Source organism: Salmo trutta, chromosome 21, assembly GCF_901001165.1.
Source record: "Salmo trutta chromosome 21, fSalTru1.1, whole genome shotgun sequence".
Lineage (NCBI taxonomy): Eukaryota > Metazoa > Chordata > Actinopteri > Salmoniformes > Salmonidae > Salmo > Salmo trutta.
The window spans coordinates 46,393,764-46,418,400 of NC_042977.1; the positions used below are offsets into that span (position 1 = coordinate 46,393,764).

A 24,637-nucleotide genomic window follows, 5' to 3' on the forward strand; every position below is an offset into this window, starting at 1 on the left:
CCTGATCAGAGCCTGAAGGTACGGAGGTGCCGTTCCCCTCACAGCTCCGTAGGCAAGCACCATGTTCTTGTAGCAGATGCGAGCTTCAACTGGAGGCCAGTGGAGTGTGCGGAGGAGCGGGGTGACGTGAGAGAACTTGGGAAGGTTGAACACCAGACGGGCTGCGGTGTTCTGGATGAGTTGTAGGGGTTTAATGGCACAGACAGGGAGCCCCGCCAACAGGGAGTTGCAGTAATCCAGACGGGAGATGACAAGTGCCTGGATTAGGACCTGCGCCGCTTCCTGTGTAAGGCAGGGTCGTACTCTGCGAATGTTGTATAGCATGAACCTACAAGATCGGGTCACCGCCTTGATGTTAGCGGAGAATGACAGGGTGTTGTCCAGGGTCACGCCGAGGCTCTTAGCACTCTGGGAGGAGGACACAATGGAGTTGTCCACCGTGATGGCGAGATCATGGAAAGGGCAGTCCTTCCCCGGGAGGAAGAGCAGCTCCGTCTTGCCGAGGTTCAGCTTGAGGTGGTGATCCGTCATCCACACTGATATGTCTGCCAGACATGCAGAGATGCGATTCGCCACCTGGTTATCAGAAGGGGGAAAGGAGAAGATTAATTGTGTGTCGTCTGCGTAGCAATGATAGGAGAGGCCATGTGAGGATATGACAGAGCCAAGTGACTTGGTGTATAGCGAGAATAGGAGAGGGCCTAGAACTGAGCCCTGGGGGACACGGATTCTCGCCACGCCACCTGGTAGGAGCGGCCTGTCAGGTAGGACGCAATCCAAGAGTGTAGGTTTTTTGAGAAGGGGTGCAACTCTTGCTCTCTTGAAGACGGAAGGGACGTAGCCAGCGGTCAAGGATGAGTTGATGAGCGAGGTGAGGTAAGGGAGAAGGTCTCCGGATATGGTCTGCAGAAGAGAGGAGGGGATAGGGTCGAGCGGGCAGGTTGTTGGGCGGCCGGCCGTCACAAGACGCAAGATTTCATCTGGAGAGAGAGGGGAGAAAGAGGTCAAAGCATAGGGTAGGGCAATGTGAGCAGGACCAGCGGTGTCGTTTGACTTAACCTGTCTGGGCTAGGGGGCAGTATTGAGAATTTTGGAAAAAATATGTTCCCATTTTTAACTGCCTCCTACACCAACTCAGAAGCTAGAATATGCATATTATTGTTCAGGTTTGGATAGAAAACACTCTGAATTTTCTAAAACTGTTTGAATGGTGTCTGTGAGTATAACAGAACTCCTATGGCAGGCAAAAACCTGACAAGGTTTCAAGCAGGAAGTACCCTGTCTGACAAGGAGTCGTGCGTCTTGCATCTTTTTATTGAAAAGTAAGGATCTTAGCTGTAACGTGACAATTCCCAGGGCTCCGATAGGCTCTCAGAGCCCGGGAAATAACTGAAGGTTTACGAGGGAGCCTCAGGCTGAAACACATTCTCACCTTTTGTAAGTGGCTGCTCCGAGGACCTTTGAATGAGGCGCGTGCACGAGTCGCTTCTGAGGAGAAATTTTATTCGGCTGTTTAGGCTCAATGCATACTCCCGGTCGGAATATTATCACTTATCTACGAGTTAAATGGCATAAAAATTGGTTTTAAACAGCGGTTGACATGCTTCGAAGTACGGTAATGGAATATTTAGACATTTTTGACACGCCAATGCGCCATGCGCAGGACCGTGAAGAAGCATTCTGATAGTGTCTAGAACTCACGAACAAAACGTCGCTGTTTGGATATAACGATGGATTATTTGGGACCAAACCAACATTTGTTATTGAAGTAGAAGTCCTGGCAGTGTATTCTGATGAAGAACAAGCAAGGTAAGAACATTTTTCTTATAGGAAATGTGATTTTGGTGGAGGCTGACCTGGGTGGGTATCTAAATAGCTAGCCCTGTAATGCCGGGCTATGTACTTAGATTATTGCAAAATGTGCTTCATCCGAAAAGCTATTTTAAAATCGGACATATTGAGTGCATAGAGGAGTAATGTATCTATAATTCTTAAAATAATTGTTATGCTTTTTGTGAACGTTTATCGTGAGTAATTTAGCAAACTGTTAGTAAATTCCCCGGAAGTTTGCGGGGGTTATGCTTTTTCTGAACGTCACATGCTAATGTAAAAAGCTGTTTTTTGATATAAATATGAACTTGATTGAACAGACATGCATGTATTGTATAACACAATGTCCTAGGTGTGTCATCTGATGAAGATCATCAAAGGTTAGTGCTGCATTTAGCTGTGGTTTGGGTTTATGTGACATGATATGCTAGCTTGAAAAATGGGTGTCTGATTTTTTCTGGCTGGGCACTCTGCTGACATAATCTAATGTTTTGCTTTCGTTGTAAAGCCTTTTTGAAATCGGACAGTGGGGTTAGATTAACGAGATTCTTGTCTTTAAATAGCTGTAAAATAGTCATATGTTTGAGAAATTGAAGTAATAGTATTTCTAACGATTCAAAAATCGCGCCACTGGAATTTCAGTAGCTGTTACGTAGGTGGGACGAAATCGTCCCACATACCCCAGAGAGGTTAACAAACGAGGATCGGATGTTGTCGACCTTCTTTTCAAAATGGTTGACGAAGTCATCTGCAGAGAGGGAGGAGGGGGGAGGGGAGGAGGATTCGGGAGGGAGGAGAAGGTGGCAAAGAGCTTCCTAGGGTTAGAAGCAGATGCTTGGAAGTTAGAGTGGTAGAAAGTGGCTTTAGCAGCAGAAACAGAGGAGGAAAATGTAGAGAGGAGGGAGTGAAAAGATGCCAGGTCCGCAGGGAGGCTAGTTTTCCTCCATTTCCGCTCGGCTGCCCGGAGCCTTGTTCTGTGAGCTTGCAATGAGTCGTCAAGCCACGGAGCAAGAGGGGAGGACCGAGCCGGTCGGGAGGATAGGGGACATAGAGAGTCAAAGGATGCAGAAAGGGAGGAGAGGAGGGTTGAGGATGCAGAATCAGGAGATTGGTTGGAGAAGGATTGAGCAGAGAAAAGAGATGATAGGATGGAAGAGGAGAGAGTAGCAGGAGAGAGAGAGCGAAGGTTGCGACGGCGCAATACCATCTGAGTAAGGGCAGAGTGAGAACATTAGATTATGTCAGCAGAGTACCCAGCCAGAAATAATCAGACACCCATTTTTCAAGCTAGCATATCATGTCACATAAACCCAAACCACAGCTAAATGCAGCACTAACCTTTTATGATCTTCATCAGATGACACACCTAGGACATTATGTTATACATTACATGCATGTCTGTTCAATCAAGTTCATATTTATATCAAAAACTAGCTTATTACATTAGCATGTGACGTTCAGAACTAGCATTCCCACCGAACACTTCCGGTGATTTTACTAAATTACTCACGATAAACGTTCACAAAAAGCATAACAATTATTTTAAGAATTATAGATACAGAACTCCTCTATGCACTCGATATGTCCGATTTTAAAATAGCTTTTCGGATGAAGCACATTTTGCAATAATCTAAGTACATAGCCCAGACATCACGGGCTAGCTATTTAGACACCCAACCAGTTTAGCCTTCACCAAAATCACATTTCCTATAAGAAAAATGTTCTTACCTTGCTTGTTCTTCGTCAGAATGCAGTCCCAGGACTTCTACTTCAATAACAAATGTAGGTTTGGTCCCAAATAATCCATCGTTATGTTCCATCAAGACGTTTTGTTCGTGTGTTCTAGACACTATCCCAACGCTAAATCTCGGCCACGAGCATGGCGCAGAATGTGACAAAAAAATTCTAAATATTCCATTACCGTACTTCGAAGCATGTCATCCGCTGTTTAAAACCAATTTTTATGCAATTTATCTCGTAGAAAAGCGATAATATTCCGACCGGGAATCTGCCTGTCTGTATACTGAGGGAAAAACCGAAAGCCGGGGGCGGGGCGGGTCGCGAGCGTAAGGCTTAGTCCACTGAGTGACCACTTAGCTTTTGCTCTCCTTTGTTTCAGCCAGGGCTTTGAATTACGTCATTGCTGTTTTTCCCGGGCTCTGAGACTCCATTGGAGACGTGGGAAGTGTCACGTAACAGCAGAGATCCTTAGTTTTTGGAAGAGATGTCAAAGAAAGAAAATTAAAGGTCTGACAGGGTACTTCCTGAACAGAAGCATCTCAGGTTTTTGCCTGCCATAGGAGTTCTGTTATACTCACAGACACCATTCAAACAGTTTCAGAAACTGTGGAGTGTTTTCTCTCCAAAGCTAATAATTATATGCATATTCTAGTTTCTGGGCAGGACTAATAATCACATTAAATCGGGTGCGTTTTTTATCCAGCCGTGAAAATACTGCCCTCTAGCCATAAGAGGTTAACATAATGTCCTAGGTGTGTCATCTGATGAAGATAATCAAAGGTTAGTGCTGCATTTAGCTGTGGTTTTGTTTTTTGTTACATTATATGCTAGCTTGAAAAATGGGTGTCTGATGGGTGTCTGATTATTTCATTTATCCTTGATACAAAGACAGCAGATACAACTATGTAGCTAGCTAACAATACACTAATCAAATAGTTCCAATGTAATGTAATATTACCCACGGAGCGAGGTGCAGCACGACCACTCACTCCAGCATCCGGAAGAACGAAGGACAAATTTGAAGTAAGTTAACCCCTGTGCGGACATCCAGCGAAAAATCCTATCGCCATTAGCATAACAAAATTTTATAAAAAAAAATTTTCCATTTTTTTTCTCAAATTATATCGTTTTATAGATACACCTCTCCTGAATCGAACCACGCTGTCCGATTTCAAAAAAGTTTACAGCAAAAGCAAAACATTAGATTATGTTAGAGGAGTATATCGTAAAAGTAGCCACATAGCCATTTTCCGACCAACCACATGCATCAAAAATAACCAAAAAACAGCTAAATGCAGCACTAACCTTTGATGATCTTCATCAGATGACACTCCTAGGACATTATGTTATACAATACATGCATGTTTTGTTCAATCAAGTTCATATTTATATCAAAAAACAGCTTTTTACATTAGCATGTGACGTTCAGAACTAGCATTCCCACCAAACACTTCCGGTGAATTTACTAAATTACTCACGATAAACGTTCACAAAAAACATAACAATTATTTTAAGAATTATAGATACAGAACTCCTTTATGCAATCGCGGTGTCCGATTTTAAAATAGCTTTTCGGTGAAGGCACATTTTGCAATATTCTGAGTAGATAGCCCGGCCATCACAGGCTAGCTATTTTGACACCCACCAAGTTTGGTACTCACCAAACTCAGATTTACTATAAGAAAAATTGGATTACCTTTGCTGTTCTTCGTCAGAATGCACTCCCAGGACTTCTACTTCAACATCAAATGTTGGTTTGGTTCCAAATAATCCATAGTTATATCCAAATAGCGGCGTTTTGTTTGTGCGTTCAAGACACTATCCGAAGGGTAACGAAGGGTGACGCGCCGGCGCTAATCGTGACAAAACATTTCAAAAGATTCTATTACCGTACTTCGAAGCATGTCAAACGCTGTTTAAAATCAATTTTTATGCGATTTTTCACGGAAAATAGCGATAATATTCCAACCAGGAGACGTCGTTTTCGTTCAAAGACTGAAAATGTAAAATGGACTCTTCACGTGCACGCGTGCACCCGTCTCATTGTTCTCAGATCGACCAGTATCCAAATGCACTACTGTTTTTCAGCCAGGGACTGCAGAGTCATCATTCAACGTTCTGGCGCCTTCTGAGAGCCTATGGGAGCCTTAGAAAGTGTCACGTTACAGCAGAGATCCTCTGTTTTCAATAAAGAGGCTAAAGATGGCCAAGAAATGGTCAGAGAGGGCGCTTCCTGTTTGGAATCTTCTCAGGTTTTGGCCTGCCATATGAGTTCTGTTATACTCACAGACACCATTCAAACAGTTTTAGAAACTTTAGGGTGTTTTCTATCCAAATCAAACAATTATATGCATATTCTAGTTTCTGGGCAGGAGTAATAAACAGATTAAATCGGTTACGTTTTTTATCCGGCCGTGAAAATACTGCCCTATCCATAACAGGTTAACATCATTACCATTAACGCCCTCCAGGTTCCCTTGGAGAGTTCATCAATGAGCTTAACGCTTGATAAGTTCCTTTCCTGAGGATGGCTCACCCCTCACAGTTCTGGGTGACTTTAACCTCCCTACGTCTACCTTTGACTCATTTCTCTCTGCCTCCTTCTTTCCACTCCTCTCCTCTTTTGACCTCACCCTCTCACCGTCCCCCCCTACTCACAAGGCAGGCAATACGCTTGACCTCATCTTCACTAGATGCTTGTTCTTCTACTAATCTCACTGCAATTCCCCTCCAAGTCTCCGATCACTACCTTGTATCCTTTTCCCTCTCGCTCTCCTCCAACACTACTCACTCTGCCCTTACTCAGATGGTATTGCGTCGTCGCAACCTTCGCTCTCTCTCTCCTGCTACTCTCTCCTCTTCCATCCTATCATCTCTTTTCTCTGCTCAATCCTTCTCCAACCAATCTCCTGATTCTGCATCCTCAACCCTCCTCTCCTCCCTTTCTGCATCCTTTGACTCTCTATGTCCCCTATCCTCCCGACCGGCTCGGTCCTGCCCTCCTGCTCCGTGGCTTGACGACTCATTGCGAGCTCACAGAACAAGGCTCCGGGCAGCCGAGCGGAAATGGAGGAAAACTAGCCTCCCTGCGGACCTGGCATCTTTTCACTCCCTCCTCTCTACATTTTCCTCCTCTGTTTCTGCTAAAGCCACTTTCTACCACTCTAACTTCCAAGCATCTGCTTCTAACCCTAGGAAGCTCTTTGCCACCTTCTCCTCCCTCCCGAATCCTCCTCCCCCTCCCCCCTCCTCCCTCTCTGCGGATGACTTCGTCAACCATTTTGAAAAGAAGGTCGACGACATCCGATCCTCGTTTGTTAAGTCAAACGACACCGCTGGTCCTGCTCACATTGCCCTACTCTATGCTTTGACCTCTTTCTCCCCTCTCTCTCCAGATGAAATCTTGCGTCTTGTGATGGCCGGCCGCCCAACAACCTGCACGCTCGACCCTATCCCCTCCTCTCTTCTGCAGACCATTTCCGGAGACCTTCTCCCTTACCTCACCTCACTCATCAACTCATCCTTGACCGCTGGCTACATCCCTTCCGTCTTCAAGAGAGCAAGAGTTGCACCCCTTCTCAAAAAACCTACACTCGATCCCTCCGATGTCAACAACTACAGACCAGTATCCCTTCTTTCTTTTCTCTCCAAAACTCTTGAAAGTGCCGTCCTTGGCCAGCTCTCCTGCTATCTCTCTCAGAATGACCTTCTCGATCCAAATCAGTCAGGTTTCAAGGCTGGTCATTCAACTGAGACTGCTCTTCTCTGTGTCACGGAGGCTCTCCGCACTGCTAAAGCTAACTCTCTCTCCTCTGCTCTCATCCTTCTAGACCTATCTGCTGCCTTTGATACTGTGAACCATCAGATCCTCCTCTCCACCCTCTCCGAGTTGGGTATCTCCGGTGCGGCTCACTCTTGGATTGCGTCCTACCTGACAGGCCACTCCTACCAGGTGGCGTGGCGAGAATCCGTGTCCCCCAGGGCTCAGTTCTAGGCCCTCTCCTATTCTCGCTATACACCAAGTCACTTGTCTCTGTCATATCCTCACATGGCCTCTCCTATCATTGCTACGCAGACGACACAAAATTAATCTTCTCCTTTCCCCCTTCTGATAACCAGGTGGCGAATCGCATCTCTGCATGTCTGGCAGACATATCAGTGTGGATGACGGATCACCACCTCAAGCTGAACCTCGGCAAGACGGAGCTGCTCTTCCTCCCGGGGAAGGACTGCCCTTTCCATGATCTCGCCATCACGGTGGACAACTCCATTGTGTCCTCCTCCCAGAGTGCTAAGAGCCTCGGCGTGACCCTGGACAACACCCTGTCATTCTCCGCTAACATCAAGGCGGTGACCCGATCCTGTAGGTTCATGCTATACAACATTCGCAGAGTACGACACTGCCTTACACAGGAAGCGGCGCAGGTCCTAATCCAGGCACTTGTCATCTCCCGTCTGGATTACTGCAACTCCCTGTTGGCGGGGCTCCCTGCCTGTGCCATTAAACCCCTACAACTCATCCAGAACACCGCAGCCCGTCTGGTGTTCGACCTTCCCAAGTTCTCTCACGTCACCCCACTCCTCCGCACACTCCACTGGCTTCCAGTTGAAGCTCGCATCTGCTACAAGACTATGGTGCATGCCTACGGAGCTGTGAGGGGAACGGCACCTCCGTAACTTCAGGCTCTGATCAGTCCCTACACCCAAACAAGGGCACTGCGTTCATCCACCTCTTGCCTGCTGGCCCCCCTACCGCTGCGGAAGCACAGTTCCCGCTCAGCCCAGTCAAAACTGTTCGCTGCTCTGGCACCCCAATGGTGGAACAAGCTCCCTCACGACGCCAGGACAGCGGAGTCAATCACCACCTTCCGTAGACACCTGAAACCCCACCTCTTTAAGGAATACCTGGGATAGGATATAGTAATCCTTCTAACCCCCCCCAAAAAAATATATATGTACTATTGTAAAGTAGTTGTTCCACTGGATATCATAAGGTGAATGCACCAATTTGTAAGTCGCTCTGGATAAGAGTGTCTGCTAAATGACGTAAATGTAATAATCCTTCATATGCTAAGGAAAATCCTTTTTATAGTCCAAATCTGTGACTTGATGGCTTAATGTGTATTATCTTATTAGCTATCAGCATTTTACTTTTTAGACCTAACTTTTATCAAAAAAGTTCAACTCCAACCAATTCCAGTAAAACATATTTTTGATTTTTCCCCTAAGGATTTCTAGCCTGGTTAAACCAACCTGATAGCTGCGTGAACACCGATCAATCTGGTTCCACCAGGATAAGGGAGTTATGTTGGAGTGAAAAAACTTTTACACTTTTGTCATGTGAGAATGTAAACAGCCAACTGAATTTTCTGGGCAAATGACCATAATCTTCGGGTAAGTAAAAAACTGTTCCTGATCTGCCAGATTGACAAGTGGCTTTGAGAATTGAAATGTGAATTCCTGAACAAGCGTACGGTACAACTAGACATAATTTGCCTGCCCAGAGTCCACTTTCATAGGTCAGTAACACACTAAAACTTGCATCTGTTGTGAGTGTCCAGGGCTGTAAGAGAAAGGTCTATTGGTTGTGGCCCAGTTGTTGGTATACAGGGCAGAGGTTTCTGAGATAGCTCCTCACTCTGCCATTGCTTGCTGAAGACTGGGAGGAGGATCAGAGACCCTAGATGACCTGCCTGTGATTGGCTGACTCCACGTGTGGTAAGGGCCCCTGGCAACAAGAAACCACTGGGTTTGGCTAGTGCCTGATTTAAGGAAAGATAGTTTCCAACCCCTCTGTGTGCTAGGCCCCAGCGGGGGAGGAGCGCCTTCTGCAGGAGTTAGAAGTGACAGAGTGTTTTGTGAGTGTGTCCCAGGGCCAGAGAGGGTGACTGTGATGGGGTTCTCTACAGTACGGCTGAGTAATGACATGTTGTTGCCAGTCGACCGTCGACTGATGATTCTTTACAGATACTATAAACCTCACTCATCACTTGGCAGGTGCCTTCATAGAACTGTAGTTGAATAAGCTGGGACATAAAGTCACTTCCATTTAATTAGCTTATTGTACAGTAGGAATGATCTTTGGGTTTTATTCAGTCAGAAAAAAAACATTATTGTGGAACAGCAAGGATGACCTACAGAGGGTTGGACCTCTGAATATAATACTTTTTAGTTTTAATTTTAAGTTAATGATCTGGGTAGATGCTGAATGTAAGAATTGAGATGACAAAGTTACCTGTTTGTTTAAAAAAGAAAAAATAAGCTATTTATTGTAAACAATCTTGGCAACCCGACAGGTAGACAGTACGGCAATTTCACGTGATGTAGCAACTAAAAAATAAGTTATCTGAAGCAATTGTGAATAGCGTTTCTCAATCCTGGTCCTGGGGATGAAAAGGAGTACACATTTAGTTTTTTTGCATTGGCATTACACAGCTGATTGAAATATCAACGCTTGATGATGTTGATCAGCTCTGGGCAATCAGTGACTGGCAGACCCTTCAGTGAGGCTTGAATGTAGCCCCTTGGGTCTGACAGGACTTCCTGTGTTTGGGTGGTTATATCCTTCGTCCCCCCCCAAAAAAAGTTATTTTGAATATGTTTATTTTTGTCACCAACCATTGTGAACATTACTAAACATAACTAAACTCCTAATCAGGAACTGGCCCTGGATCCAGAGTTTGCTATCTCCTGGGGCACATGCATTCAACACCTGATCTGCAAACTTTTACTTCTCACATAAATACACACATTCAATCAGGATACAGATTATTTAGCCAGACCTATAGGACCCCTGGACACTGCGACTATAAAGTTAGCAGTAGGCTGGCTTGGTGGTTTCCTAACAATATTTACAGATTCATTGGGTAACATGGGTGATAGTTTTTTTATACAAATGTAGTCCATTTTTTTATACAAATGTGAGTAATGGTGTATATATCATTGGATTCCTTGATACACTGCAAATGTATTTAAATTAAAATATAATAATAATAATAATAATATGTTCATTTAGTAGACACTGTTATCGTATGTTTTTGATCCATTTAGCCAGTAATAAGAGTTACAAAAAGTAATTCCAAAAAATTATATTAGCCAAAGTTAAAAACAGCAAGTTATGTGGCCCATCCAGGAATCAAATTCACAACCTTGGTGTTACAACAACCATGCACCAGTCTTACTAACTAAACCTTGAAAATAAATTTACCCAGAAAAAAGACTTCCATAAACATGACTTTATAGTTTGGTAGATTTTTCATAGTCATAATCATCCACTTTGCAGCCTTTTTCTATCTTCATGGCGATAGTCACATTTCTACAGGAAAAAGGAGATATCAATGACACCAAGCTTCAAAAGACAACAAAGAGTTATACATCCTTAAACAACTTCTTTGTAACTTAATTTGATTATTCCATCTGCCTCATATGAACGAATACCCTCTTATAGTTCCACAGCATTCCTACAAATGCAAAAACGATCTGCCAAGTCTTATGTATGTGCATCTTTCCTCACATATCCTCTGGTACCACTTACCTCTTCCCCTCGGCCTCATCTGTAGAGTCAGGTAGTTCTGTCCTCCTGGTCTCAGGAAGCAGAAAGACCAGAGCCCCACCAACAAATGACAGGCTGCTGAACACAATAGTGGGGATAGACCAATGGTATGTGGCCAATATGTTGAGCATTGGAGACAGCATTCCAGCAATTCTGATCGCTATTGAGCCCAAGCCTGTGGCCGTTTGTCTGAATGAATGAACGAGCAAAGGATGTGATACATGAAGGGTTATTAAACAATGTAAAATAAGTTATATTTATGGGCCTCATCTGTACATGTATATGTAAGATAAATATATTTATACACACAAAAACACACAGACACACACATATACATGTGTATGCATTCGGAACGTATTCAGACCCTTTACATTTTTCCACATGTTGTTACGTTACAGCCTTCTTCTAAAATTGATTAACAATTTTTTTCCCCTCATCAATTTGCACACAATACCCCATAATGAAAAAGGAAAAACAAGGTTTTTACAAAAAATAAATAAATAGAAAATATCACCTTTACAAAAGTATTCAGACTCTTTACTCAGTACTTTGGCAGAGATTACAGCCTTGAGTCTTCTTGGGTATGACGCTAAAAGCTAGGCACACCTGTATTTGGGGAGATTCTCCTATTCTTTTCTGCAAATCCTCTCAAGCTCTGTCAGGTTGGATGGGGAAAGTTGCTGCACAGCTATTTTCAGGTCTCTCCAGAGATCAATAGGGTTCAAGTCCGGGCTCTGGCTGGGCCACTCAAGGACATTCAGAGACTTGTATCAAAGACACTCCTGCATTGTCTTGGCTATGTGCTTAGAGTCATTGTCCTGTTGGAAGGTGAACCGTTGCCCCAGTCTGAGTTCCTGAGCGCTATGGAGCAGGTTTTCATCAAGGATCTCTCTGTACTATCCTCCGTTCATCTTTCCCTCGATCCTTACTGGTCTCCCAGTCCCTGCCACTGAAAAACATCCCCACAGCATGATGCTGCCACCAACATGCTTCACTGTAGGGTTTTCCACTTTAATTTTGAGTGTGACTCCAAATCCAGACCTCCATGGGTTGATAAATTGGATTTCCCTTGATTATTTTTGTGTGATTTTGTTGTCAGCACATTCAACTATGTAAACAAAAAAGTATTTAATAAGATTATTTCTTTCATTCAGATCTAGGATGTGTTGTTTAAGTGTTCCCTTTATTTTTTAGAGCAGTGTATATTACATTTTTTGCTTTGTCATTATTGAGTATTGTGTGTAGATTGATGATTGGTCTTATTTTTAAATCAAGTTTAGAGTAAGGCAAAAAAAGTGAAGGGGACTGTATACATGTATATAGAAATATATAGTTCTTACCTAACAGAGGTGGGAAACAGCTCCTGAACATAGACGTTGCATATGGATCCAGCATTGTTCATGAAAAACCGCCCAGCAGTAGCAAGAGCAGTAATAGCAACGGCGTTGTCTAAAATAGAGTTAACATACTGCACATCAACATGTTTTCTCATCTCTGTATGATCAGTCCACTGCCTCGGTAGATTTTTTATGTACAGTACCAGTCAAAAGTTTGGATACACCTACTCATACCAGGATTTTTCTTTATTTTTACTATTTTCTACATAGTAGAATAATGTTATAGTGAAGACAAAAACTATGAAATAACACATGGAATCATGTAGTAAAAAGTGTTAACCTGTTGGGGATAGGGGGCAGTATTTGCACGGCCGGATAAAAAACGTACCCGATTTAATCTGGTTACTACTCCTGCCCAGTAACTAGAATATGCATATAATTGTTTGATTTGGATAGAAAACACCCTAAAGTTTCTAAAACTGTTTGAATGGTGTCTGTGAGTATAACAGAACTCATTTGGCAGGCCAAAACCTGAGAAGATTCCAAACCGGAAGCGCTCTCTCTGACCATTTCATGGCCTTCTTGATCATCTCTAACCAAAACAGGGGATCTCTGGCATTACGTGACATTTTCTAACGCTCCCATAGGCTCTCAGAAGGCAGGAAAAAGCTGAATGGTGGCTTTGCAGCCCCTGGCTGAAAAACATTAGCGCCTTTGGTAAGTGGTCTATTAGAGGACAATGAGACTGAGGCGTGTGCACGAGGCGACCCCATGTTTTTATTTTCTCTCTCTTTGAACGTAAACACGGTTTCCCGGTCGGAATATTATTGCTTTTTTACAAGAAAAATGGCATAAAAATTGATTTTAAACAGCGGTTGACATGCTTCGAAGTACGGTAATGGAATATTTAGAATTTTTTTGTCACGAAATGCGTCGGGCGCGTCACCCTTCTTTACCCTTCTGATAGTGTCTTGAACACACGAACAAAACAGAGGATATTTGAGCATAACTATGGATTATTTTGAACCAAACCAACATTTGTTATTGAAGTAGAAGTCCTGGGAGTGCATTCTGACGAAGAACAGCAAAGTTAATCCAATTTTTCTTATAGTAAATCTGACTTTGGTGAGGGCTAAACTTGGTGGGTGTCTAAATAGCTAGCCCGTGATAGCGATTGCATAAAGGAGTTCTGTATCTATAATTCTTAAAATAATTGTTATGTTTTTTGTGAACGTTTATCGTGAGTAATTTAGTAAATTCACCGGACGTTTGCGGTGGGTATGCTAGTTCTGAACGTCACATGCTAATGTAAAAAGCTGTTTTTTTATATAAATATGAACTTGATTGAACAAAACATGCATGTATTGTATAACATAATGTCCTAGGGTTGTCATCTGATGAAGATCATCAAAGGTTAGTGCTGCATTTAGCTGTCTTCTGGGTTTATGTGACATTATATGCTAGCTTGAAAAATGGGTGTCTGATTATTTCTGGCTGGGTACTCTGCTGACATAATCTAATGTTTTGCTTTCGTTGTAAAGCCTTTTTGAAATCGGACAGTGCAGTTAGATTAACGAGAGTCTTGTCTTTAAAATGGTGTAAAATAGTAATATGTTTGAGAAATTGAAGTAATAGCATTTCTAAGGTATTTGAATAACGCGCCACGGGATTACACTGGCTGTTGAGTAGGTGGGACGCAATCGTCCCCCTCGAATCTTATTGTCTCTCTTGTTGAAACAGGCCCTGAAGATTAATGTTATACAACGTTTGACATGTTTGAACGAATCTAAATGAGGGAAAAAAGTTTTTTGTTCGAAAATGCTGTCCCGCGCCCGACGGAGCAGTTGGATACAGCCTTCAGACGCGCTAACAACAGCAAGCTAATGGAACATAAAGGATGGACTTTTTCGACAGAAAATACATTTGTTCAGGACCTGGGATTCCTGGAAGTGCTTTCTGATGAAGACAACTAAAGGTAAGGGATTATTGACAATAGTATACAAGATTAGATGTGATATGCGATTGTTCCAAGATGGTGCCGAGCTACGTTTACCAGCTAATTTTCTGAGTATCGCATCCCCTTTTATCGCAAAGTGTGATTACCCAGTAAAGTTATTTTTAAATCTGGTATGACAGGTGCTTTCAAGAGATATTCATCTATAAATCTTAGAATGACAATATTACATTTTAAAAATGTTTTCGAATAGTAATTTAGTAAATTGTAGCGCTGTTTCATCTGATGCATTTGACGGAAAATAGTTAGTCAACGTCAGGTTCCGATGTAAAATGCTGTTTTTATATATAAATATGAACTTTATTGAACAAAGGAATGCATGCTTTGTGTAACATGATGTCCTAGGTGTGTCATCTGATGAACTTTGTAAAAGGTTAGTGCTGCATTTAGCTGTTTTTTGGTTATTTGTGATGCATGTGGTTGGTCGGAAAATTGCTATTTTGCTACTTTTACCATGTACTCCTCTAACATAATCTAATGTTTTGCTTTTCCTGTAAAACCTTTTTGAAATCGGACGACGTGGGTCGAATCAGGAGAGGTGTATCTATAAAACGATATGAGACAGTCCTATATTTGAAAAAATATATATATTAAATTTCGTTATGCTAATGTCGCTAGGAGTTTTTCGCTGGATGTTGATCCCGCTTGCGGGATGAGACGCTCAAGATTAACAGCCGGTCATAAATAGTTAGCAGAAACTTTCTCTTTCTTGCCCTGCAGTATTGGGAAATAAATCCCTTTGTCCACAGAAGATCTTTGCTGCCAAAAACTCTAACGGCCAAAGAATGAACTTTGGAACAATATTCATGAGGTAAGAAAATTAAGAATGGTCCTTGGGGATCTAAAGAATAATCCTGTCATATGGTTTATTATTTTGTGATGTCATTAAGGATGGTATGACAAAGTGACTGTAACTCGGAAAGTGTATGCGTCCTTCGTATCAAGTTTACATCTAAAGGTGGTATAAAATATATGATTAAATATGAGAATACTTTTCTGAAGATAGCAACGTGATTTTAGCTATCTAAATGAGATAATTGTTTTTCATATAAACTTGTGCCCAGTCAGTAGCCAGGCCCAAGTGAGCTCAGAGTTCATGTCAGCATGACGAAACGTCAGAGTGCTTGAAAGGACTCGCTAAGAATAAACAGATAGACCAAAAAGATGTGAGGCCGCGGTCCACACCTTGAAATGGTTAGAAGCGTTGTACTGAGACCACACAGCGTGGATTGGTGGCTACATGGCTGAAAATGTATTTTAAACTCTACAGACCAGCCTGACATACAGCGTGAGCTGAACGTTACGAAATGATTTAAACTCTACAGACCAGAAAACACGGGACGGTAGTCCATAGGTTTGAAATGGTGAAACTCACTCTCAATCTCTACAGAAGAAGATAACCTCATCTAGGAGACCAGAAACATTCACAGTCTGCAGCTGTGCATGTAAAAAAGTGTCCTAAAGACACAAGGTGGCAAGGAAGAATCCCGTTGGTACTTCTGAAGGATTTATCTAACAAACACTCCAAGACCAGAGAAGCTCTACAACTAAGAAGGACATTGTGATCTCGGTGTACAACCAGAGCCTTACATCGAGCCACTACCCGTAGATGGATCGATTGGTTTCAACAGAGACGACAGAGAAAGACAGCTACGCGTAAATATATATGGCATTTCTAATCCGAATGAGCGGTGGTTAGGGTGCTAAGTATTATGGTTACTGTGAGCGTAGTTTCCAAATGTATGTGTGATAAGTTGACTCTCTTTGTCTCTCCCTCTCTTTCTTTCCCCACCCCCTTTCAATTGTTTAACAAGCTGTCAAATTGTGTCAGTCCACTAGGGACTTTTATCTCATGTATGTGTATTCTGTGTTATTATTTAGTTACTTAGGAAATAAATAATTAAGCCAATTTGTGTATTGATGATTCATCAATAAGGGCTAGGGTTCTTGCGACGTTCAGAATGAGACTGATTTGAGGTAATAATGATTAATTAGTGACTGTTCAGAATGAGACTGATGAGGTAATAATGATTAATAAGTTACTGTTCAGAATGAGACTGAGGTAATAATGATTAATAAGTCACTGTTCAGAATGAGACTGGTGAGGTAATAATGATTAATAAGTGACTGTTCAGAATGTGACTGATGAGGTAATAATGATTAATAAGTGACCGTTCAGAATGAGCCTGATGAGGTAATAATGATTAATAAGTGACTGTTATTGATGTCAGAGATATCTGTATCTCTTAAGAGTTTAAGGGAGATAATAACTTGTTAAACTTTTCCCGTGGTGCCCCAATTTCCTAATGAGTTAATTGTTACATGATTCATTTAACTTCTCTAGGGTAGGTGGCACCAAATCGTCCCACCTACGTAACAGCCAGTGGAATCCTGTGGCGCGATATTCAAATACCTTAAAAATGCTATTACTTCAATTTCTCAAACATATGACTATTTTACAGCATTTTAACCTCTAGGGGCTATGTGGGATGCAAGCGTGCCACCCGTGGTGCACCCTATCAACAACAGGTGCATTTCAAGAGCGGCAAATTTGAAACCAATTAAATGTCAAAATTCAAATTTTTCAAACATACAACTATCTTACACCCTTTGAAAGATAAACATCTCCTTAATCTAACCACGTTGTCCGATTTCAAAAAGGTTTTACGGCGAAAGCAAAAAGTTAGATTATGTTAGGAGAGTACATTGACAATAGCTGTGTGTAATGTTTTGTCAATTCAAAGACAGGCGTCACCAAAACCATAAAATCAGCTAAAATTATGCACTAACCTTTGACAATCTCCATCAGATGACACTCCTAGGACATTATGTTAGACAATACATGCATTTTTAGTTCTATCAAGTTCATATTTATATCCAAAAACAGCGTTTTACTATGGCGTTGATGTTCAGGAAATCGTTTCCCTCCAATAACCGGCAGTCAAGTCAGCACAACAAATTAAATAATTACTATTCGAAAACATTGGTAAAATATTATATTGTCATTCAAAGAATTATAGATTTACATCTCTTGAACGCAACCGGCTTGCCAGATTTAAAAATAACCTTACTGGGAAATCACACTTTGCAATAATCTGAGCACTGCGCCCAGAAAAATACGCTTTGCGATACAGACTAACCGCCATGTTGGAGAGATCTAAAATCGAAAATACTATGTAAATAATCCATTACCTTTGATTCTCTTCATCAGATGTCACTTCCAGGAATCCCAGGTCCATAACGAATGTAGTTTTGTTCGAAAAAGCTCATCATTTATGTCCAAAAAGCTCCGTGTTGTTAGCACATGATCTAAGCCCGCCGGACTTCACTTCATGAACGAGGGGGAAAAAAATATTTACGTTCGTTCAAACATGTCAAACGTTGTATAGCATAAATCATTAGTGCTTTTTTAACCAGAACATGAATAATATTCAAGGCGGACGATTGCGTTCTCTTTTAAAACGTATTGGAACGAGAGTACCCAACATGAACTCGCGCGCCAGAGTCTAATCGGCCATCACCGTTCCATGGCTCTTGTTCGGTCAGATCTCACAGTAGAAGACTCAAAACACTTTGTAAAGGCTGGTGACATCTAGTGGCTCAAACATTAATAAGCCCCTGTGTGTTTCAATGGCATAGGCTTAAAGGTAATTCAACACATCAGGTATCCACTTCCTGTCAGAATCTGTCTCAGGGTTTTGACTGCCATATGAGTTCTGTTATACTTACAGACACCATTCAAACAGTTTTAGAAAATTCAGAGTGTTTTCTATCCAAACCTGAACAATAATATGCATATTCTAGCTTCTGAGTTGGTGTAGGAGGCAGTTAAAATGGGCACATATTTTTTTCAAAATTCTCAATACTGCCCCCTAGCCCTAAGAAGTTAATAACCTCTCTAGGATATCGTCCCACCTACTCAACAGCCAGTGTAAACCCGTGGCGCAATATTCAAATACCTTAGAAATGCTATTACTTCAATTTCTCAAACATATTACTATTTTACACCATTTTAAAGACAAGACTCTCGTTAATCTAACCACACTGTCCGATTTCAAAAAGGCTTTACAACGAAAGCAAAACATTAGATTATGTCAGCAGAGTACCCAGCCAGAAATAATCAGACACCCATTTTACAAGCTAGCATATAATGTCACATAAACCCAAACCACAGCTAAATGCAGCACTAACCTTTGATGATCTTCATCAGATGACAATCCTAGGACATTATGTTATACAATACATGCATGTTTTGTTCAATAAAGTTTATATTTATATCAAAAACCAGCTTTTTACATTAGCATGTGACGTTCAGAACTAGCATACCCACTGCAAACTTCCGGTGAATTTACTAAATTACTCACGATAAACGTTCACAAAAAACATAACAATTATTTTAAGAATTATAGATACAGAACTCCTTTATGCAATCGCTATGTCCGATTTTAAAATAGCTTTTCGGTGAAAGCACATTTTGCAATATTCTGAGTAGATAGCCCAGCCATCACGAGCTAGCTATTTAGACACCCACCAAGTTTAGCCCTCACCAAAGTCAGATTTACTATAAGAAAAATTGGATTACCTTTGTTGTTCTTCGTCAGAATGCACTCCCAGGACTTCTACTTCAATAATAAATGTTGGTTTGGTTCAAAATAATCCATAGTTATGTTCAAATATCCTCTGTTTTCTTCGTGCGTTCAAGACACTATCCGAATGGTAAAGAAGGGTGACGCGCACGACACGTTTCGTGACAAAAAATGTCTAAATATTCCATTACCGTACTTCGAAGCATGTCAACCGCTGTTTAAAATCAATTTTTATGCCATTTTTCTCGTAATCAAGCGATAATATTCCGACCGGGAAAGCCTGTTTTAGTTCAAAGAGAGAGAAAATAAAAACATGGGGTCGCCTCGTGCACACGCCTCAGTCTCATTGTCCTCTGATAGACCACTTACCAAAGGCGCTAATGTTTTTCAGCCAGCGGCTGGAATTACATCATTCAGCTTTTTCCCGCCTTCTGAGAGCCTATGGGAGGAAGTGTCACGTTATAGCAAAGATCCTCAGTTTTCAATAAAGAGAGTCAAGAAGAACAAGAACTTGTCAGACAGGCCACTTCCTGTAAGGAATCTTCTCAGGTTTTTGCCTGCCATATGAGTTCTGTTATACTCACAGACACCATTCAAACAGTTTTAGAAACTTTAGGGTGTGTTCTATCCAAAGCCAATAATTATATGCATATTCTAGTTTCTGGGCAGTAGTAATAACCAGATTAAATCGGGTACTTTTTTTATCCGGCCGTGTAAATACTGCCCCCTAGCCCTAGCCCTAACAGGTTAACGCTAATCAGTTTCCTGTGTGTATTAAGAAAGGTCCACCACCCGAAGGACATCAAGCAAATTTGACATAACTGTGGGAAGCATTGGAGTCAACATGAGCCAGCATCCCCGTGGAACGCATTCGAAACCTGGTAGAGTCCATGCCCCAACAAATTGAGGCTGTTCTGAGGGCAAAAGGGGGTCCAACTCAATATTAGGAAGGTGTTCCTAATGTTTTGTACACTCTGCTCGGTCATATCCTCACATGGTCTCTCCTATCACTGCTTTGCCAATGGCACTCAACTACTTTTCTCCTTGCCCCCTTGGGACACCCAGGTGGCGACACGCTTCTCTGCTTGCCTGGCAGATACAGTATCTCAGTTTCGATGTTGGCCCACCACTTCAAGCTCAACCTCGACAAAACGGAGCTCCTCTTCATCCAGGCAAAGGCCTGCCCGCTCCAAGACCTCTCCATCATGGTTGACAACTCCACGGTGTCCCCCTCCCAGACACCCTGTTGTCCTCTGCAAACATCAAAGCAGTGACTCGCTCCTGCAGGTTCATGCCCATTAACATCAGTAGAGAATGACCTTTCCTCACACAGGAAGCAGCACATTGTCCAATCCAGGCACATTTCATCTCCCGTCTAGACTACTGCCGCAGCCCGCCTAGGGTTCAACCTTCCTAAGTTCTCTCATGTCACCCCGCTCCTTGGCATACTCCACTGGCTTCCAGACGATGCTCACATAATTTTCAAGACCCTGGTGTTTACCCACGGAGCAGCAATAGGAACTGCACCTCCTTACCTTCAGGCTATGTTCAAATCCTACATCCCAACCTGAGCACTCTGGTCTTTTGGCTCTCCCACCCCTACAGGAGGACAGCTCCCGCTCAGCCCAGTCAAATCTCTTTTCTGTCCTGGCACAGCAATGATGAAAAAGCTTACCCCTAAAGTCAGGATAGCAGAGTCTCTGCCCATCTTTCAAAAATGTCTGAAGTCTGAAACATTACCTCTTTGAAGAGTATATTCAATAAGTCTCACGTCACCCCCCCCCCCCCCCCCAAAATACAATACAATGAAAAAACACTTCTCTTTTCCCACAAGCACTGACTTTTCTGATAAATACTATGTTGAGGGAATTGCAACTCGCTCTGCATAAGAGCATCTACTAAATGACAAAACATTTCAAATCTATTCCAGTTGGAACTTTACCTTGTGGAACAGCCAGGGTTAGGAAGCATGTGAATCCGCCAGTCAGAAGGGTGGACATTAAGGATATCTTCCTCCCCAAATATTCCAGTATAAAGATGCAGAGTATATGACCTGGTATCTCTGTGAGTCCGAACATGAGCTGTGTCAAGAAGATGTCCAGGCCAAAGTTCCCGACGTTGAAGGACAGACAGTAGTAGGAGAGGTTTAACGAGATCCTGGGAGTTGAGAGATACACACAAAAACAGAGATCACATTTGTTTGTCATGATGAGATTTACTATGGGCTGGAAGTTGGCCAATATGAGATATTAAATTATTAAGAGTTAATAAAGTACTTACCATGCAAGAGTAATAGTTAAGAAGTATTTCCTAAGTACAGGAGATCTGATGAGAATGAGTATGCCTCCCTTCTGAACAACTTTCTTCTCAGCTATCTGGAATAGAGTTATCTTTTACAGAAATGAATAATTAAAGACACTTGAATCTCTGCTTCCAAAGACTCACGTGTCACACTTTACCATAGAGATCCTATTAAATTACTAGAGGGCCTATGTCATAAACCTCCAAAGTTCCAGAATGGGTTGAAAACAGCAGTCATAGATGCGATTAAGAGGTCAATCAAACTCAAGCAAAACAATGGAATTGCCATGGAAACGCATGGGGAAAAGGGCCGTGAGGGAAAGATCACGAGTTGCCTCATTGCCCACCAGCAAAATGTGCCTACATTTAGGCTATTGTTTATATGTACATTTCACACTATGTTGAGATAAAAATCTGAGTATAATTATTGTACGCATGTCAACCCCAACACATGTTCATGTCATCATTACCAACCAACTGCATTACAGTTAAAAACGACTTTGACTACCACCACTGATTTCTGAATGCTAGCTATATATACATATAAATAGACCATCAATGTCTAAATGTTTGTTTTCTTGGAAAGTTATGAGTGCTATTATATTGAAAACTTGTCTGCGTCCAATCATCAACTGATTTCATCCAGTGTATGGCTGTGGATTGACTGCATTGTTCAAATGGAATGTTGGCATATTGGCAGTTAATATGAAAAATGTATGTGTTATTTCCTCTACAACTGTCTGGCTAGCTAGCTAGCTAACAAGTGCAGATAAATTCTTCAAATTCAGGATTTTACACTATCTTACCACAGCACTGGCAAGCAATGGTTGGCCAGCTCCCTGACCTTTATACAAATTCCTAATTCATGCACTTTACCTTCTCTAGAATAGTGTCTGGAACTGTGCGTTTGTTGATGGCTGCTACCCTGAGTATCAACTTCTTAGCTTCCTCTGTTTTCCCCTGATCCAATAACCACCTGGCTGATTCAGGAATAAACCTGGAAACACAGAACAGGCAGACAATTTTACAATTATAATTAATATTGATAATCATTATTATTCAGTTTGGGTGCTGTAATGCTGGTAAGAATTGTATCAATTTGTGGTGCTTCCGCTTGGCTTTGTAATGTCCCTAAGGTCTTCATCAGTTTTAAAAGTTTCCGTTGTGGGATATGTATTGCCTCCATGGATTAAAACGATCAGTTTTAATATTGGTTAAAGACGACAGGTGTACACACCATATGTATACGGCGACCACTGCAATTGGTGCAACCATGACAAACTGAGCAAGTCTCCAGTCTCGGATGAAGAAGATCAGGCCAGCAAGAGTGCACTGGCCAACTCCACCGAACGTCTGACTCAAACAAGATGCATAAGAACGTTTTGTCACTCCGACCCATTCAGTTGCTGTGTGGAAGGAACATGTAATAATGTTAAACAACTTAATATGACCGGCTGACTGACAAATCATTGACTGAGTTCTGTTATCTCATGTTCTTTTTTACATTTTATTATAGAGCATAGTCTATTTGAAATGGACGTCACTTTACCTAATACAATGCAGTTGATTCGAAATCCACCATATGCGACCCCTACTAAAAACTGGGATGCCATATACAAATAAAAGTTTGGAGACAAGCCTGTCGTTACAGTAAAAATTAGCATAATAATCATGGGTATCTGAGTTGCTCGTTGGCGACCAAATCTGGAAAAGAAAAAGTGAGAAAACTGTGTTGGTTAAAACGGTTTGAAACATCCTTTTGAAGTTTTGATGAATGTTCCTCTTGATTTACTTGTTTATGTTCTGTGGTGTTTTTTGTACAAAGAGAAAGAAAGAAACCAAGAAGTATAGGACATGTTATTCACAACTTCAAGTGTGCTTACGATTCAGCAAAAGGTCCAAACAAGAGTGAACCAAGAAGAATGCCAGCCATGAACACAGTTTGTGCAAGTCCGACAACGTTAGCTTTGCCACAGACAAGATCAAACTGCAACAAAATAAAATCTGATAACATACAAGCTCATTAATGACATGACAATATACAGTCTTATGTTTAGTAAAAAAACATCCCCAACACTCATCTAGTCCTACTTACATCAGTGACTATGGTGGCTTCATACACTATATTGCTATACACCCATCCATTCTGGCAGTCAGTGGTCTGATTGAGTCCATGCTCCCTGATGGTGTCAATGTCCCAGTCTACAGGGGTAAACATCAGGCACCTACTGAAGGTTCCATCCTCCTGCCGGGGCACGGTCAGATTCAGCTGTTCCTCACTGCTCAGATTGGAACCAGCTCTAAGTATCCAGTCAGTGTTACAGTGGCGCTCAGGGTCTGACTGGATGAAAATCAAACTGGCCAGGTGGAAAGGCAGGACAAGATTCGGGAAGCATAGTCCAAATAGTATGAGCTTCTGGAATAATCCAAAGTCTCCAATGGTCCTCAGGATCTCGCCAAAATCAGCCATATTCAAGAATTAAAGCAATTCTCTGCTTGAGGAGCTCCAGAATGAAGGTGCTTTGTCAGATAAGCCTTTATGCAAGATCAATTAATGTTTAACTTTACTTTCCCACAGTCATTCAGCAACCATGATTCAGCATGTGTAGAAACAGGATTTTTTAAGAAGAACAGTTAGAAGGAATATAACCTTTCTGCACCGTCCGTTCCCTAGTTATTCAACTTTTTTTTTATATGTAAATATTTTGCACCAAAATATTTTATTTGCACTGTAATACCGCTTAGGAGTTTCAAAATGACTAAAGCATATCAACATTATACATTTTACCACAGGAGGTTGGTGGGACCTTAATTTGGGAGGACATGCTCGTGGTAATGACTGGAGTGGAATCAGTGGAATACATCAAACATGTGGTTTGCAAGTGTTTGATGCCATTCCATTTGCTCCATTATTATGAGCCGTTCTCCCTTCAGCAGCGTGTGCTAGGCTCCAGCGGGGGAGGAGCGCCTTCTGCAGGAGTTAGAAGTGTTTTGTGACTGTGTCCCAGGGCCAGAGAGGGTGACTGTGATGGGGTTCTCTACAGTACGGCTGAGTAATGACATGTTGTTACCAGTCGACTGATGATTCCTTACAGATGCTATAAACCTCACTTGTCACTTGGCAGGTGCCTTCTTAGAACTGTAGTTGAATAAGCTGGGACATAAAGTCACTTCCATTTAAATAGCTTATTGTACAGTAGGAATGATCTTTGGGTTTTATTCAGTCAGAAAAAAACATTATTGTGGAACAGCAAGGACTTACAGAGGGTTGGACCTC

General features: G+C 41.9%; 1 protein-coding gene across 4 annotated transcripts; it reads right to left on the minus strand.

The window, feature by feature from the left end:
- Nucleotides 1–9,808: 9,808 nt before the first annotated feature.
- On the minus strand, nt 9,809–24,013 carry LOC115157568 (solute carrier family 22 member 13). Of its 4 annotated transcripts, XM_029705941.1 has the most exons (11): nt 23,456–24,007; nt 23,244–23,347; nt 22,910–23,064; nt 22,598–22,766; nt 22,237–22,357; nt 21,340–21,449; nt 21,002–21,216; nt 12,463–12,571; nt 11,105–11,311; nt 10,778–10,885; nt 9,809–9,953 (listed from the first exon to the last, which is right to left on the minus strand). In XM_029705941.1, the coding sequence occupies exons 1-10, from the start codon at nt 23,828–23,830 to the stop codon at nt 10,807–10,809; spliced, it is 1,644 nt and encodes a 547-aa protein (XP_029561801.1). In that variant the 5' UTR covers nt 23,831–24,007; the 3' UTR covers nt 9,809–9,953; nt 10,778–10,806. The 4 variants fall into 4 exon arrangements, with proteins under 4 accessions (XP_029561801.1, XP_029561800.1, XP_029561802.1 ...); XM_029705940.1 differs by having other exon boundaries at nt 9,809–10,885; nt 23,456–24,006; XM_029705942.1 differs by having other exon boundaries at nt 9,809–10,885; nt 21,340–21,434; nt 23,456–24,004.
- Between the last annotated feature and the right edge of the window lie 624 nt (nt 24,014–24,637).